The sequence below is a fragment of the Chenopodium album genome, chromosome 16 (assembly GCF_948465745.1).
Source record: "Chenopodium album chromosome 16, dcCheAlbu1.1, whole genome shotgun sequence".
NCBI classification, from domain to species: Eukaryota; Viridiplantae; Streptophyta; class Magnoliopsida; order Caryophyllales; family Amaranthaceae; genus Chenopodium; species Chenopodium album.
This window is the reverse complement of record NC_137849.1, coordinates 3,253,340-3,270,558: the sequence shown is the minus strand read 5'-3', so window position 1 is coordinate 3,270,558 and position 17,219 is coordinate 3,253,340. Positions and strand designations below refer to the sequence as shown.

The 17,219-nt window shown below is 32.6% G+C and overlaps 2 protein-coding genes across 2 annotated transcripts; one reads left to right on the top strand and one right to left on the bottom strand.

The window, feature by feature from the left end:
* Positions 1 to 2,101: 2,101 nt before the first annotated feature.
* LOC145586127 (cytosolic sulfotransferase 15-like) lies at positions 2,102 to 3,118 on the bottom strand. The gene has a single exon (XM_081642874.1). The coding sequence runs from the start codon at positions 3,116 to 3,118 to the stop codon at positions 2,102 to 2,104; it is 1,017 nt and encodes a 338-aa protein (XP_081499000.1).
* Positions 3,119 to 11,299: 8,181 nt separating this feature from the next.
* On the top strand, positions 11,300 to 16,579 carry LOC145586082 (porphobilinogen deaminase, chloroplastic-like). Its single transcript, XM_081642812.1, has 5 exons — positions 11,300 to 11,579; positions 12,842 to 13,247; positions 14,174 to 14,380; positions 15,558 to 15,735; positions 16,054 to 16,579. The coding sequence occupies exons 1-5, from the start codon at positions 11,410 to 11,412 to the stop codon at positions 16,167 to 16,169; spliced, it is 1,077 nt and encodes a 358-aa protein (XP_081498938.1). The 5' UTR covers positions 11,300 to 11,409; the 3' UTR covers positions 16,170 to 16,579.
* Positions 16,580 to 17,219: the final 640 nt, after the last annotated feature.

The following is a 17,219-nucleotide window of genomic DNA, read 5'->3' as shown; positions in this document are numbered from 1 at the left end:
AACGTATCAACCATCAAAGGATGCATATCAGCCAACAAAAGGATGAAACAGCAAACAAGAGCAATTGGTAAGCCAACAAAATAAACATATCAGCTAACAAAATGAAATATATAAGCCAACAATTAAAACATACATATCAGCTAATAAAATAAATATATCAGCCAACTAGAAAAATATATAAGCCAAATTATGTCTGATATCAGCCAACAAAAGAAAAAAAAAATATTAGCCAACAAAAGGAATATATTAGCCAACACAAAAACCATATCAGCCAACAAATGAAACATATCAGCCAACACATGAAACATATCAGCCAACATATCAGCCAAATGTATCAGCCAAGCCTCCCACACCAAACAGTTTGTGCGTCCATACGAACGCAATACCTTCTCAAATATAATGCTCATATAAAATCTTTGTAGAACTTTAGCATTATCAATATTTATCATAACAAGTCCCTTCTAGTAATTTAAAAAAAGTAAAAATAAAAAAATAAAAAATATCGCCAAGCTATTTACTAGTTAATGTAGTATAAGTGGTTAAATTATGTAGTTTGATTGCGTAATTGTATTGGATGTTTTGACAATCTCTGTGATTAATCTATTTTGCCAAAGACCGATCCTACAAGCTTTTCAAACAAACTTGCCAGCTTTTACCTTTATTCAAATCATCTAATTGCTACCATTCTATCTTCAAACCATCTAATTGCTACAAAAAAATATAGTAATACACTTATGTCTCCTACGTATCGAACTTGGGTAGCCTTAAAGATTGGCAATTTTGGAAGTCCTCATGCGATAGAAAGGTCAACTAAGGGTCTGTTCTGATTGAATGAACTGAGTTGAATTGAACTGAACTTATTAGAGTTGAACTGAACTGAACTGAACTGAATTTATTAGAGCTGAACTGAACTGAACTGAACTGAATATTTTATAAGAGAAAAAAATTAGGAGCTGAATTGAACAAAATTGAACTGAACTTATTAGAGCTGAACTGAACTGAACTGAACTGAAAATAATCGTATCAGAACAGGCCCTAAATAATATACCAAGGGCCTGTTTTCATTGCCTGAACTGAACTGAATTGAAATGAACTTATTAGAGCTGAATTGAACTGAACTGAACTTATTAGAGCTGAACTGAACTGAACTGAAAATAATCGTATCAGAACAGGCCCTAAATAATATACCAAGGGCCTGTTTTCATTGACTGAACTGAACTGAACTAAATTGAACTTATTAGAGCTGAATTTGAACTGAACTGAACTTATTAGAGCTTAACTGAACTGAACTGAACTGAATTGAACTGAACTTATTAGAGCTGAACAGAACTGAACTGAACTTAAATAAATATTTTATAAGAGAAGGAAATTAGGAGCTGAACTGAACTGAACTGAACTTATTAAAGCTGAATTGAACTGATCTAAACTAAACTTATTAGAGCTGAGCTGAACTGAACTGAAATGAAAATAATCGTATCAGAACAGGCCCCAAGTATTTGCTTACTCGTGATCAACTAAATCAATCGAAAGAGAACAAAAACGAGATTGATCAACATTGTGCTGAATAATAGAAGCTTGGCTTCCATTTTTGCAACTTCCTTTTCCTTTCTTCAATTCTTGTGAAAAATTGGAGGATATGAAATAATAAGTCAAATTAATTATTGAAACATGGAACTATGGAAGCAAAATGCATCCCCCACAAAAAAGAAGAAAAAATATTGAATAATGTAATAGAAGTAGTTGTTAATTAGACCCCTTAACGATTAAAAAAGTACGGCAAATGACATTATGGGAAGCACGTACTATTTCAATGACAATTCATTACACACTCGTGGCTTTTTTTTTTTTTTTTTTTTTTTTGGACAGATTTGTTTATTCAAACTTTTTAATGTACTTTTTAAATTTAGTATCATTAAAAGTTAAAGTTGTGGGTCATTCAAAATATGACTATCATAAAATAAATATGTACTAATTAAGTTCGAACTTATCATTTTCACTTGGCTAGAGAAGACAACCTAATTACTTTATATATATTACAAACACATATTAAGCAAATTATTAAAATATAAAGATACACATACAAATGATAAACCATCAAACTCTAAGACTTCAATATATTTGGAAACTCCAAGCCAGTACCAGCCAACTTTTCATCCATGATTTGACTCAATCTTTCAACCATTTCCTCACTTATAAGGTTAACCCAATCCCCCACCTCACCTTTCCTAAATAAACTCTTATTATCAAAGTTTAGTATAGATTTTCCATCTTTGTTTGCTTCCACATTCTTCATGTTTTGAAAACTACACAACTTCATAACCTCCTCGACAACATGATCTCTCTCCTCTTGTGCCGAAAATGGGCACCCTAAAAATTCGGCTAATCTCATAACTTGAAGATTAATATTACCTTTCAAGTCTTCGTACTTTAAAAACATAACCTTTTGAGGTGATTTCAGACTTTCTTTCCAGTAACCTAACATATGATCCCAGTATGGACCATATCCTACTTGACCCATACAATACATATCAAAGGCCTCTTCTAGTGAGAAAGGCCCAAGATTACTTGGCCTAATATTACTCATAAAGTGCCAAATTGATACAAAAGTGTCAAAAGGGTTCCTACATATGTAAACAACCTTGCAATTAGAGTTATTAATAATGGTTTTAGGCAAGGAATTGTAAGGGACATGAGATGCAAAAAGCCTTGGAGAATCAAGATTTGATAAATTTGGAACTTGGTTATTTGCATAAACCTTGTACTCTAAGAATGGTACAAGGTCATGTGGGTTAGACCTTTGCAAGGGGTGGTCTATGGAGTTGACATCAAATTGAGATCGATTCACTATGGCGAAAACAAGAGCTTTTAACCAAGTAGTGCCGGATTTTGGAATAGTGGCAACGATCACATCATTATCTTGAGCTTCAAAGTAGGTTTGAGCTGAGATTATGGCTTGGATTTCTTTGGGTTGACACCAAAAACTTTGAAAAAGGTAGAGATTTGGAGTTCTCCATCCTTTAACTTTAGGAAGGGATAAAAGTAGTTCCTTGCAACTTTTTGTTATACCTTGGAACTCTTCTTCTCCTTCTTCTTTCTTTGGGAAGCTAAGAGTATCCATTTATGATAAGTATGTAGCAATATTTTGTGTTGAGTTTAAAATGGTTTAAGAATCATATGTGAAGTACATGTTTTATAGTTCTCTTATAAGAGAGTATGTAGAGAACAAAGACAAATTTTTGTATGTAGGCCCAATCAAAGTACAAGTAATAACTAACTCGAAAAAAAGTAGGGTTGTCAACTTGTCATCACATATAGCACATGGTACGTCGAATCTATTGCATTGAGAACACATGTTTGGTATTGGTAATTTGGTACTCCATGTATCAAGAATCAAGATAAGTTAAACAACTTTAGAAGGAATTCTTAAAAAAAATAAATAAAATAAAATAAAAAATAAAAGACATTGAAGGTAGAGTCAGTAAAAGTTGATACGATGCAATACGACAATATGATATAAGTCGGACATGATATATTTAATTAAACAGGTTGATTAGTGTCGATATCTTTCAAAATGCGAAAGTAACACAACTCAACTAGCCTAAAAAACAATAATTTATGGTATTTTTGATAAATATATTGAATGAAGAAGTCGACACATATAGCATGACATGAAACGAACACGAAAAAAGCGGATTATTTAGTGTCAAGAGGTTCTTACACGTTTAAGTAAATGAATCAATACAACACGACTATACTTTAGTGTCAAGTGGTTCTTACACATTTATAAACATTTACTTTTTATAATTTTACAATGTTAACTAAAAAATAACAGGAGGTGGTATGATTTATTAATATTCTACTTTTACATAAACTATTCCCTCACTATCACTTTTTTCATTTTTATTCTCCAACAAACGAGTAAAATACATTTTGCGGACTTACCTTTCATACTTTTATCATTCAGGGATTCACCTTTCATTTTTCATCATAAGGTCTTGTTCACTTCATCTCAAAAAAAAAAATATTCAGTAAAAATAATTTTAGTTCAGTAAAAATAAATCCAGTTTAGCAAAAATATTTGTTAAGTTCAATAAAAATAATTTTAGTTCAGTAAAAATTAGTAAACTTAAAAAGAATAAATAGAAAATCAAAAAATATTTTCAGTTCAGCAAAAATAGTTTCAGTACAGTTAAATAAATTTCAATTCAATAAAAATAATTTAAGTTTATTAAAAATAATTTTTGTTTAGCAAAAATAAGGTGAAGTGAACAGAGTCTAATAGGACTATCATTGGATATTACAAGAATTTTGGTGAAGTAAGTTTTTAATTTTTTTTACAAAAACTGGCATAATCGATGATGTGGGTTCGTTAAAAAAACTACGATATATCTTGAGGAGTGATAGACCGCTACGTGGGATGGGCGCCTACGCCCAATACTAGGGGGCAAAAAAGTCATTTTGTGTGAAAGTACCTTAGTAACACATGAGGTTTTTTTTTTTTTTTTGTGTCTTGACAAAGAGCAACACATGAGTAGTTACTGTGTGTAAAAAACAAAGCTTTGGTAGTTACGGATTTAAATATTATTCTCTCTCTCTCTACTTCGCCGGAATTCTCACAGGAAACCTAGCGAAATCAAACCCAAACGTAGAGAAATTAAACCCAAACGAATCCTAAGCGTAATTGAAGCCATATCATTGATGAATCTTAACGAAGAAGCACGGATCTTTCTACGAAGGTTATTATCGCGAGATAGGACTAGTCATCGCTGAAGAGCTGAAGTTGTTGAAGCGTTAGTACTTAGTAGGGTTGCAATTTGGAATTCCACGGATCAGTTAACTATACTGATGTCATGTATACAAGAAGTGTTTAAAATCTTGGTCGCAGTACGTAAATAATATATAACAGTAATGAACTACGTACAAAACAACTAACTCAATATTAATGTAAAACATTTTAATAACAATAATTACCATATTGAAGAAAACGGAAGTTTTTGAGGGAGATCTGATGATTTCTCTGGGTTTACTAACGTTTTTCAGCTACTACTGCCCTGGTATTTTCTCTCTCTAACTTCTACACTCCGACGCCTTAAAATTTTTCGTAGAAAACGACCCAACAATGTTACCACAACAGGGTTCTTTTGTTTTTTTTTACCCTACAATAATACTCCTTCCGTTTTTAAATACTTGCTCCATTTCTCCATGCGCAGAGTTTTTGGAGAAATTGAAAAAAGTAACAAAATATGGAGGTAGTAGGGTAGGGCGAAGAATAAAAAATTGTAGAAAAACAAAAATAGTTGAAAGAATTAGAGGAGAGGGAATATGAAATTAATAAAATATGATTTATGTCGTGTCCACTAGGTGAGAGAAATGGATTAAATATTGTGTAAGATTTCCAAATAAGGAAATGGAGCAATTATTTAAAAACGCCCGGAAAAAGAAAGTAGATTAAGTATTTAAAAACGGAGGTAGTAGCTTTTACCTTTTCTAATATCATTTCTCTTTTTTAAATTGTCAGAAATTAATTTTTTTATTAAGGTATGGGGAAAAACTGTTTTATACCAGGTAAGGGGCTATACTTCCTCATATATCTAGATCTCATTTACACAATTCACCTATTTGATCTCTGCTTATTCTATATAAATTTTTCTATTACTATAAAATATGCATATATATACTTCCTCCGTTCTTTTTTTATTGCACGACCATGAGGGGATTTCACACTTTCCAATGCTTTACTTTAGCTATTAATATCTTCAATTTTACTTTTGTGAAAACTATAAAAATTTGATATTTGAAAAGTAAATTTCGAGACGAATTTAACTAGATCCCACATGACTATGTTTTTCCTAATAGATAAATCACAAATGATGGTCAAAGAAGATTAAGTGAATAGTGTAAAAGTCCTGGTCTTATGGTGCAATAAAAGAAAAACGGAGGAAGTATGAAATTTAAAACATGTCTTTCTAATTTTATGATAAAAAATTCTACAGGTATATTTGTATATTTGAATATTTATTACAATATACTCCCTTTTTTTTTTTATCAAAGACTAATATATTGGTCTATTGCGTTTATAATTTCATATTACTCACTCACAAAATTACACCTATTTTTATTTTTTATAGAAATTCTGAACTTTTCGAGGCTTAAGAAAAATTTTTAATTTTTTTTTTTTTTTTTTTTTTTTTTTTTTTTTGACTTTTTGTGAACAACTACCTTGTACATTACATTTTTGTGAAAAACTACCTTATTAAAAAAATGTTGTAAGAAACTACCTTATAACACTTAATGTTGTAAAAAACTACCTTATAAAACACTAAATGCTGTAAAATGCTACTTTTTGCCGGATTATTACATTAAATAATAAGAGACGTTTAATGATCCATTTCAATCATTTTTTTCTCCTTTTCCTACCTAATTTCTCCATAGTCCCTATATAACCCCTAATTATCCTTCCCTTTCATTGTTAAATCAAATACATGGTAACAACTTACAACATTTAGTGTTTATAAGGTAGTTTCTTACAACAATTTTTTATAAGGTAATTTTTCACAAAATTTGAAGTATATAAGCTAGTTTTTCACAAAAAAAAATCCTTTTTTTTCTAAATTAGGAAAGATTGAAATAATCTGAGTTGGAGAAGATTGAGTATTTTGTTTGTGAAAAAGAATTAAATATGTCTCTGGAAAGCAAAGTAACTACGTAGTAAAGCCAATAACTCTTTGATTAATGGAAAAAATACCAAATTAAAATAATACAACCTTTAACCGTTTTTTTTTTTTTTAATAATACAACCTTTGGATTATACCTGAATATTACAACCTTTTAGGGGTGTTAATTTTAAACAAGACATGACCGTTTGGTAACATGTTTTTACAGGTTACCGTAACACATGTTGTCATCTTATTGGTTTGGTCAGTTTAATTAATTAATAATAATAATTATTATTATAATTATTAAAAAAAAAACCACCACTTCTTCCACCACCTAGCCACCTCCTCTTCCCCCTCCCTCACTCGCAGAGACTCCCCCGTCCACGGTATGGCCGCGTGCCCAGCTCCCCCACCGCAGGCCAACCCACCCCTCCCTTTCCCTTTCCCTTTACCCCAAACTCCTTATCCCCTTACGGCACTGATATGGTGCGGCAACAATGAATGCCGAGAACAAATTTTCCTCATTTGGGATCATTGGCGGATCTATATGGCCACTAAGGGAAGCACTTGCATCCCCTTTATTTTTACATTAGAATTATGAAATTTAAGGTATGTTAAAAAAAAAAATTTATCTCATATTGTAGTTTTTGATCTCCCATTCTAAAAAGTTGATTTCCTAAAGATAAATTACACATTTCTCCATATAAAATTGCAAATAATATATTAGTTTCCGTCTTTCGGATTTAAAATATTGCAACGTTTGCGGTTTTGACACTAATTCTATAATGATTTATATGTGTAAGGAAAAATAATTACTTGGGGTGGTTATTGTTATTGTTACTGTTACATACTCATAATTAAAGTTTTTTTTTTAAAGGTTAAAATTGTGTATTGAAAAGAGTGATTACTACCCTCATGTTGCAATGTTAAATGAACAAAAGATGTATGTAAACTTACAGACTAAAGATGAATTAGAAAGTAAAAACATTATGCAATAATGAAACATTGATATTGTTAACGTCTCCAATTTTTTGGGTTGTATAAGTTTAAAAAATTTTGGACCCCCATTTTCAAATTTCTGGATCCGCCACTGCTTGGGTTAGCAACGATTTCCCCCGAATTCGAGTCCAACGGTTGCTGCTGTTGTTGTGCCTGCTAGGTAAGGGTTTGGCTTGGTATGGTGGCGCGACGGAGGAAGGAGGGATCGGGGTAAGGGGGAAAAAGGAGAGTGTGGGTCGGTGTCGACGGTGGGGAAGCTGGACGTTGGCCGTAGCGTCGCCGGAGAGTTTCTGCGCGAGGAGGAGGGGGCAGAGGAGGTGGCTTGGTGGTGGAAGAAGTGGTGGCTCGTGGCAAGGTGGTGGGGAAGTGGGATGGGTGATTTCTATTTTTTAATTTTTTTAATAATTTGCTAAAAAATACTTTATCATAATTAATGTCTTAATTAGGAATTAATTAAATATTAAATAATTTTATCAAATATTAAAAATCTAAAATTATTTATTTAAAAAAAATAATATTTAGATCGATTACATGACGACACGTGTCATGTGCAACTGGTTTATCAGGTCACAAGTTTTTTGTCTTGTTTAAAATTAACACCCCCTAAAAGTTGTAATATTCAGGTATAATTCAAAGTGTATTATTAAAATAAAATAAAAAATAAAAATAAAAAAAAATAAAAATAAGAAAAATAAAAAAAAAGGCCAAAAGTTGTATTATTTTTGGCAATTTTTCCTTGATTAATTACATATTAAGAATTTTTGGAAGCTAGTAGGCACTTCCTTGTGCTGACAGTTGTAATTAAAACACATTTAGGAAGTAGTTTTGTAATTAAGTGGGCGAAATTTTTAATTAAGTGATTGGAAGTCCCTTAATGATGAAAAAAGAAAGGTGAGTCCCCAAGTGATATTGGTGAATCCTATAAAAGCATTTTTACTCTCCAACGAATAAACCCTAATTACATAATATTTTAATAAATTTACCTCAATCACATAAAACTTTGCATGGATCAAAGTGTTGCATGTAAAAAAATGACGGAGTAGTTATCAAGGCAAGGCACATTAAGAGTCTTAGGGATTGTTCATATTTACTGAACTAAGCTGAATTGAACTGATTGGAGCTGAACTGAACTAAACTGATTGGAGCTGAACTGAATTGAACTGAACTGAACTGAACTGAACTGAACTGATTGGAGCTAAACTGAATTGTATTGAGCTGCAATGAATATTTTATGAGAGAGGGAAATTAGGAACTGGACTGAAATGAAATGAATTGAACTGATGGAGCTGAACTGAACTGATTGGAGCTAAACTAAACTGAACTGATTGAAATTAAGTAAATGTGAAGAGGCCCTTAGTTGGCCCCAAATTAAAAATAAAAAAAATTAAAAGTCATACAAAAAACTCCACCATACCATTGGACTGTTTTAACAAACCAATTAGAAGAACACATATACTCTATTCAATGTGCAACAATGAATAACAATTTTTTTAAAAAAAACAAACAATGAATAATTATTGAGATAGGCATGTTGCATGATTGGAGATTTAAAATCGGTTTTAATTCATTTTGATTGCCCCCTATTAATATTGATAATTGAGTGATTTAATATTTTAATGGCGTGCATAAGCTAAATTAGGTGACAAATTACGCGGCTAGGCCCAGCCAGAAATGCTCGACCGCAAAAGAATTAGCAAAAGTTTATAATTCGTAATTGAATATGAATATGGAGTAGGTAGTAGCACACGGAATTTGCCTAAAACATGCTTAGTAGTTAGAACAGCTGTACTTGCTCGACTTGACCACTACTGATTAGGACCAAATTTGTTCTACGACAGTTTCACTTGGAAGCTATGTATGTATCACTTTATTTTCACTTATTTCATGTTAAAAAAAAAAATTATTATACACATATATATAATATAAACAAATATCTAATAAGGGTTTGTTCCCTTCACCTTAATTCCAGTTTAGCTCTAATCAGTTCAGTTCAATTCAACTCCAATCAGTTCAGTTCAGTTCAGCTCCTAATTTCCTTTTCTCATAACGTATTCATTTCAGCTCAGCTCAATTCAGTTCAGCTCCAATCAGTTCAGTTCAGCTCAATTCAATAAACGTGAATAGACCCTAAGATTAGAGTATTTAGATAGGCTTACAATTCATTACACAGCTATTAGATTATTTTGAAACCAATAAAGCTATTAGAGTTAAGTTGATATCATAATTGAAAAAATCGAGTAAAGACAATAATAAGGAGCGTAACCATTTTTTTTTTTTTTTTTTGACATAAGCTTAAGTAAATTACATATAAATATTAAAGGACGAAAGAGTAATATTATTGCTGGCTATAATAGCTAAGTCATGAGCGTAACCTAATTAAAACCTTAGTTGGATTTGGGATTGTATCTTGTATAGTCCTACAAGGCTACAAAAATTAAGAACCGGATAGTGACATATATTTTCATATTGTGAGATCCATATTGGGATTTTAACATCCATTATTGCATATTTGTTATTGTAGTTGTTGTTCTTGTTCTTGTTATTACAATATAATGTTTGGCTATATAACTACTACAACTACTACAATTTATAACTACAACAATAACACTTTTCCTATAAATAAAATAAAATAAAATAAAAAATAAAAAAATCTCCATTATTATAAGAAAATATTGTTGAAAATAATTCAAACTTTGTTGTGTTTTCTTATAATAATTCAAATTTTAGATTATTTTGGAATAATCCAAACTTTGAGGGCTATTTACTTTCTTCAATCCCAATTACCTCCTAACAAAAAATAAAAAAAAATCAACCCCCTCTTGTTCCCCTTCCCTCTTCCTCGATCCTCACCTAAACCAGCCCTACTTCATTCATGTTCTTGTTCGCCGAAGCCAACCTCACCCCTTTTCCAGCCAAACAGTCACATATATCCCTACCCCTTCCCCGAGTTCTCTTTCCCTTCCCCAGTTCCCCCCATTGAAATTTGCGTCAAGGTTTTTTTAAAACTTGAATGTTGTTCTACATATTCTTAGGTAAGGGTGGGGATTGGGCAGGTTTTGGGGTGGAGGAAGTTTTAGGGTTGGAGTGGGATTCGATTAAGAGGTGGGGCTTTCAACATATCATTTGAAACGTCCAAAATTTATCCGACTTGACTTGAAATTAATCCATAATTCGACATGTATAGGCACAATGATTTAGCATGACTCAAACTTGAAAGAAACCTAACCTGTTCCGACATAACTGAGCCCAGCTAAGTCATCTGAACTGACATCTCTACCTATTGTACACGAGACCTCAGTCTTTGCTAGGACCTTATTGTTATTATCTAGACTAACAATTAAATTAAAAGCAAATCACCCAACACCAAGATTGGATCATATGCTTTAATCCTTGAAAACAAGATTTGTGAACATATTGCCAATGGGGGTCCATGACCAATATGCATGGGCTACTATGTTCATATTATTGTGCTAAATTTTATAAAATCTCAAGTATCCTATCTATATTCCATGGGTTGATCCATAAACATTTTTTTTAAAAAAAATAGTCCAATCTAATTTATTGGATTTGACCCCATATCCGAATCCTATACCCATTTCCAACCAATGCCATAAGTCTAAATTTCCCAAATTCTGAAGATCAAAGTCCTTATCTTTTTCATCATCAAACCAAATCCAAATTTGTCTCATTTTTCTATCTCTTTCTCTCTCCTATCTCAGAACTTCAATTCAATTCAATTCTTGAAGCTACAACAATGGAGGCATTAGCAGGTTCTAGAATCTATTTTCCATGCATAAAACCTCCAACTATGAAGCATAATTTCAGAAGACAACAACGGGTAATGATTACCAGAGCCTCCATTGCTGTTGAACAAAAAAACCCAGAATCTAAAGTTGCTCTTGTTAGGATTGGAACTCGAGGAAGGTACCATTTTTGGTTTTATTTTCTGGGTTTTGTTTATTTTTGTCAAAATGTACCTTTAATTTTCGTTTTTGATGTCTTTGATCTGATTTGGGTTCTGTTTGACACTTAGCGAAAATTGTGTTTGTTTTAAATGTTTGGATGGAGATATGTAGTTAATTTTTGTGTATCCAGAGCTCTAGGGTAATGATGTAGATGGGATTTGATTCAAGGTATTGGGTGTCGTCCCCAAGACTTTAACCAGCTAAGCTAGTTGACATCCACGAAAACGATGTGTATTACCCTTGTTATATTATATTTTGGGACAGAGGGGAAGGAAGTGGGGAGATTGGGTCTGTATGATGTATGTAGCTGCTAAATTTGTACAAAATGGCTTGTTTCAAGAGAATTGGAGATTTTGCTTACTGTATGAATTATGTGTAGGATTAGATTAACTCAATACATGGGCATGTTGGTTGCATTGTTCATAAGTTTGAGCTTTGTTTTCATTTAAAGAATACTGGTTCAAGTAGTGCATTGATGTCAATAAATAACCATTGGGTGTTGTATAATTAATGTGCTTGATTGAAAATTGGAAATCAACGAATCCTTGCTATTGGATCCATTATGTGTCATTAGTAATCGTGGCTCTCTCCGTCGACATTTTGTTGTACATTATTAGTTCAAAACATTATCAGCATGACTATGATTTCCAAACAGAGATAGCAATATACAACTAAGGATTGCAGGATTCTACAAGCTTTTAGATCCTTTTTGAGAATCACATTATCACTACCAGAATTTAGTCTATCCTGGCCCCCTTTGGATACACAAAAAGTATTTCCATTTCTCATTGATCACTGCAAAGTGCAAACACTAGAAATGTCTTAATTTCTGCAGTTTTACAGTTTGTAGGATACCCACATTTTCCTCCAAACTACATGATCATTACCAAGTTCTTCAGTCATATCATATGTATGAAAATTGTAGAATGCCCTTCCAGATCAAGCTCGAAATCAATAAAATTCCCCGTAACACAAATTGCTCTAGGGATCTTTTTGTAATCAGTTCATCCGGCAATTCAGTGCCCATGTTGATCCTCTAATAGATGGTCCTTTTTAAATTCTAATCTCCTCTCTTTGTTTATTTGGCATAGTATGATATTGTGAGAAGGCTCAATTTCTAGCCTCTTAGTAGAAATTTCATTTATTTATTTTGATTTATGTTGTATTCTCTTCAACGTATTTCTACTGGAGTTATATACATTATTTATATGTGTAGGACAGTCCATTAGCACTTGCTCAAGCTTATGAAACACGATCCAAGCTTATTGCAGCACATGAGGAACTGGCTGAGGAGGGAGCGATTGAAATCGTGATAATAAAGACAACTGGTGACAAAATACTAACTCAACCACTGGCAGACATTGGTGGGAAGGGCTTGTTTACTAAGGAAATAGATGAGGCCCTCTTGAATAATGATATTGATATTGCTGTACATTCCATGAAGGACGTTCCCACATATTTACCAGACAAGATAGTTTTACCTTGCAACCTTGAGCGTGAGGATGTTCGTGATGCCTTTATTTCCACCACTGCAACTTCCTTAGCAGACCTTCCTGCTGGTAGTGTTGTTGGTACTGCATCACTGAGAAGGAAATCTCAATTACTACATAGATATCCATCCCTTGAAGTAAGTCTACTTAGTACTTATTGTTTTTCTTTTCTCCACCATTCTTAGTATGCCTTGAAAACTAAAGGAAATTCATATACCCTGCTTGTTATAGCTGGGTGATACATTTAATTATTTAATATAGTGGTTGAAAAACAAGCCCTTTTTTCCCCATTATAGTCTCATGTACCTCAAGGGATGAGCAAGTACAATTTCCTATGATCTGTTTAGACAAGTATTTTCCACCTTTTACAAAACCCATTGATGGAGTGAACTTGGTGTCCATTAATGGCTTTTACAGTGGTTGAGCAAATACTTTGGTGTCGTCTGTTTTAACAAAGTAATGCACAAATGAAAAGGCATATTGCCAGTTTCATCGAGGGTGGTACTGAACTAAACAAGGCAGACTGCTAATTTTGTACTTCGTATAATAATTTAATTCTTCGTCTATGTGCTTTTAAGTCGCAAGTTCAAATTTTGATAGCAGTAATTTTGTGTGATAAAATCCTGTCCAGTAACAAGATTAGCTTGTTGTATTGTAGGGCCAGCTTCTCAATTGATACAATGTAGATTACTGAAAGAGTGAAAGTACTGTGTCAGCATGTAAAAGAACTTGTGACTTATAATAAAAAATATTAAGTTAAGCTTTTTTGATGTTAATATGGCAAAATTTGGATTGGATTGTGAATCCCTTATTAGCTGTTCTGGTACAGAACATATTTACTGCAGTTTGTATACTTCTTTATTAATCTGTAATGATACTGTGAACCTTTGGATATTGTACTCATTGCTGGTCGTGCTGGCATTATCCATTTAGACATGGATGTTTTCTTTTCTCTTACTCGCTTTTTTTTTCAGAGATGGACTACTCACAATTTGGAAATCCATTTAAATTTAAATTTCATTGACTTAACAGTACTTACTGATTTGGTTTTATATTTTTGTAGGTACTGGATAACTTCCGTGGCAATGTACAGACGCGTTTGAAAAAGCTTAACGAAGGATTAGTGCAAGCAACACTTTTGGCATTGGCTGGACTAAAGCGATTAAATATGACTGAGAATGTTTCTTCTGTTCTTTCTATTGATGATATGCTTCCAGCTGTTGCTCAAGGAGCAATTGGAATTGCTTGCCTAAATCATGATGAAAAGATGGTAAGTTTGATTATTCCAATCTATTCCTTAGCATAAATACACATTGATTTTTCATGAATGGGGCAAATTAGCAAATATGCCAATTTATCAGTAGTATGGATACTGATGCTTATCATACTATTTGTTCATTCATCAACTCTTAAACTTTTTGCACTTGTCCAAACGGGATGCTCAAATTAAAATTGATCCGGAATGTGTAAATTTAGTTCCTTGTTTGTTCGAAAGTGTAATCATTATTGTTTATGGTGGGGCAGAGATTAATCTTGGACTAGTCTGTATTACTTGTCACTATCATTTTAGAATCTGATTTGTCTTGTATAATGAACTTAATTATGTACCTTGACGATGAAAACCTATGGGAAGCAATTGAATGTGATGAGGCGCATCAGAAGGTCTCCTTATTTGTTCTCATCTTTTGGTTTGAATTCTAGAAATGATTTTGAAAATGTTGTGTGAGTTTATGTGTTTATTACCTGTTAAATGAATGATGAAGCAATTGGAATTACATGAATTCTATGGGGAAGCTCTCTGGTGAGTTTAGTGGGATTTGAAGGAGAATTATAAAAAAAATTGTCATTCAGATGTGATTTCAAGACTTATAGGTTTTGATTGAAAGATACATTTTTGTAAGGGTTTTGATTAAAGACCATATTATTGGGTACAGTGGTGGAAACTATAATTTGATAAACTCAGGTTTTCTTGAGCTCTCTATGCTTCATGTAAGCCTTGCTTTCTTGCAAACTCCCATTAATTTGGATTTAGTACCCTTTCAAATTGAGAGAGAGAATGCATAACCATGAAGTATATCAATCACATACTTGGAGGAGTGATGTGTTGCCTAATGTGTTCCATAGGGCTCAATCTTAATCAATCAATCAATCAATCAAAGCCTTAATCCCATAAGTGGGGTCGGCTACATGGGCTCCTAAGGTTTTATTTATTGTCAATTGCTTTGAATTTACAGTGCTTCAAGTTATAAAGGCTGCAATTGATTTTTCTTAGATGGAGATGAATGATTTTATTTCTTCATGTTCTCAATATTTGAGCTGTTTTGGTTTCCATAACAGGTGATGATTATGCAAATAATTTCTTCTGTGCTCCATCTTTTATTTGCTATATTGCATCCACTTTTTTCCAAACAATGCTTTCTTTTGTTTTCTGAACCATTTTTTTACAGGCAAATTACCTTGCCTCTTTAAATCACGAAGAAACTCGATTAGCAGTTGCTTGTGAGAGAGCGTTCCTTGAGACCTTGGATGGGTCATGTCGTACTCCTATTGCTGGTTATGCTTGCAGAGATGAAAATGGGGACTGCTTTTTCAGGGGACTTGTTGCTTCTACAGACGGAAAGAAAGGTAGATCTATTTCACTGGTTGTCTATTTCATTAACCATGCTTAGCTAGCTTTATGACCGACCTCATTGAATTTAGGGCCATTTGTAAAGAATTCTAGCTTGAGTTCCACAACTTTCCTTTATTACTTTAATTTTATAGCTCTAAACTTGCATCCAAACCAGTGTAGCAATGTAGTCTATCTGTATAATTCTTACACAGGTATTATGGATGTTCAGATTTTGGCTTACTAGAAGTTCAAAAATATCAAGACCGAATTATAGATTAGTACCCAAATAATTTGGACAGAGGGACCTAAATTATTTTTATGATATCTTGCAGTAATCGAGACTTCTCGAAGGGGTTCATATGCTTTTGATGATATGGTAGCAATGGGAAGAGACGCTGGAAAGGAGCTTCTTTCAAAGGCTGGTCCTGGTTTTTTTGATCCAAGATAATCTTTGGAAGTAACACAAGATTCAAGAGAAACTCGTTTCCTGATCTCTGATGATCCCCTCAATCTTGTTGTAGCAGTAGCATGGTGTGTGTTAATGTAGCGATAATAGCATGATGATATTCTTTAGGCTTTTGTAGACTTAGGATTTGCATCTTTCAGTATGTGGAAATACAAGTGCTAATCCTGTCGAGCTGTTGTATTAGTTTGTATGATTTTGTAATCTGTTGGTTTGATTTGATGAGTTCAATTTTGGCCTTCATCTCTTCTTTTTTTCGTTAATTTCCATTGTTAGTTTGGAGCTTTGGAAGTTTATCGTCTAGGAGGTCCAATAGTGGATGATGAATTGATGAGCAATACTTGGAGAAATAGTACGGCCAATTTTAAAGGAAATTTTCATTGATTGTTAAGCTATGATGATTTCTTTGCTTTTTTTCCCCCTTTGTTCTCTTTTGTTTTTGAAAAACTACGCATGCATATTTTTGAATTTTACTTTTTGTTAAGTTCAATTTGCATTATTATTGAAGAGCTAGATTGCACATATGGTTAATGCTTTAGGATCTATTATTACAATCAAATCAATAATAATATAGGTAATGCTAATTAGATGCCATAATACCAAAAATTACAATCATACTAAGTATAATCTTATAGATAATGCTAATAGATGGTAGAAAAAGGTATTAGTTTAGATTCTATCATAATACTAGTAGTACTAATTTTTTTAATGCTAAAATTACAATTATAATAGGAGTAATAATAATTTCACAGAAAAAGGTATTTTATTATACCTCAATTAATTCCATTATCATATCATCATCATCATAATCACCTACCAACCTTCGAACCTAAGATCCACTAAATCAAACACAAAGTCTAATCCAGCGGACCAAGGAGAAGATCGGTGTCGCAATTAGCCAAGTAAATTAATTTACCTACACAAAAGTTGACACCTACATAAATGTATAAAATTAAATAAGTAAAAAAATAAAATAAAATAAAAAATAAAAAATAAAAAATCCATAAAATAGACCTTTGAAAATACTAGTTTTGC

Excerpts from the sequence above, each read along its gene's own strand:
- LOC145586127 (XM_081642874.1), bottom strand. The coding sequence starts at position 3,118 with ATGGATACTCTTAGCTTCCCAAAGAAAGAAGAAGGAGAAGAAGAGTTC.
- LOC145586082 (XM_081642812.1), top strand. The coding sequence starts at position 11,410 with ATGGAGGCATTAGCAGGTTCTAGAATCTATTTTCCATGCATAAAACCT. Across the intron at positions 11,580-12,841 it reads AGGATTGGAACTCGAGGAAG|TCCATTAGCACTTGCTCAAG; the intron begins GTACCATTTTTG and ends TGTGTAGGACAG. Across the intron at positions 13,248-14,173 it reads ATAGATATCCATCCCTTGAA|GTACTGGATAACTTCCGTGG; the intron begins GTAAGTCTACTT and ends ATATTTTTGTAG.